This window comes from Penaeus monodon, chromosome 24 (genome assembly GCF_015228065.2).
Source record: "Penaeus monodon isolate SGIC_2016 chromosome 24, NSTDA_Pmon_1, whole genome shotgun sequence".
NCBI classification, from domain to species: Eukaryota; Metazoa; Arthropoda; class Malacostraca; order Decapoda; family Penaeidae; genus Penaeus; species Penaeus monodon.
In genome coordinates, this window is record NC_051409.1 from 14,118,723 (window position 1) to 14,119,467 (window position 745).

The following is a 745-nucleotide window of genomic DNA, read 5'->3' on the forward strand; positions in this document are numbered from 1 at the left end:
ACATCATGCGACCTTCAACGAGCGTGTCCGCGCAGTACGTCGGGTACACGGTGCCTCCGTCGGCGGAGTTCGAGTAGAACAGCGGGAAGCTCTCGTCACCCGGGTAGCCGAGCTCGTCGAACACGCCCCAGCGCAGCTTCGCCCACTCCATCAGGAACGCCTTGCCTGGGGAGGGGCATTTTTATTTTTTATTCTACAACTATGTCAAAGTTATCTTATAGATATGTATATGTTTGTAAAGGCCATATGTCAAAGCAGGTAAATAAAAATTTTAAATTGGGATGGATTATTTAGGTATTACTGTGGAAAAAAAATTTGTCCAACAATGTACACCAAAATAAAACTGCCATTAAAAACACACATTTCACAAAAAAAAGGGTTTAAATTTCCCAATGCTTACTGCCCAAAAAAAAAAAAAACTTAAATTTTACGGAATGGGCCCACCGTCTAGTACAAAATTTTTTACAAAAGGGCCCAAAAAAGACTCTTTCAAGCCCCCCTTCTGCACCAAACCTCTCGGGCCCCCCCCAGGCGCCTGGGGTCTGTCGGTGAGGGAAATCCGGGGTGAGATGAAAAGTACGGCCAGGTGTTCCGCATGGGCCTGTTGCTGCGTGTATTTGGGTTTGGGTTTTTTTACACGCTGTTCGCTAGTCGATGCCCACACACTGTCCTGCGGGAGGCACCGAATTGCCTTCGTTGGTCCTGTATTTTACTTCTCGGGGGTTTTTTCGCTCCTTTTTTTCCC

General features: G+C 46.8%; 1 protein-coding gene across 1 annotated transcript in view; it reads right to left on the reverse strand.

Moving 5' to 3' along the window:
- The window catches only part of LOC119588868 (calcium-activated chloride channel regulator 1-like), a 4,595-nt gene extending 4,011 nt beyond the window's left edge, over positions 1 to 584 (reverse strand). The window contains exons 1-2 of the mRNA XM_037937505.1: positions 514 to 584; positions 3 to 165 (exon numbers count right to left, since the gene is read on the reverse strand). Coding sequence (XP_037793433.1) covers positions 3 to 151 — 149 coding nt within the window. The 5' untranslated portion in view covers positions 152 to 165; positions 514 to 584. The remainder of the gene's footprint in view (positions 1 to 2; positions 166 to 513) is intronic.
- Between the last annotated feature and the right edge of the window lie 161 nt (positions 585 to 745).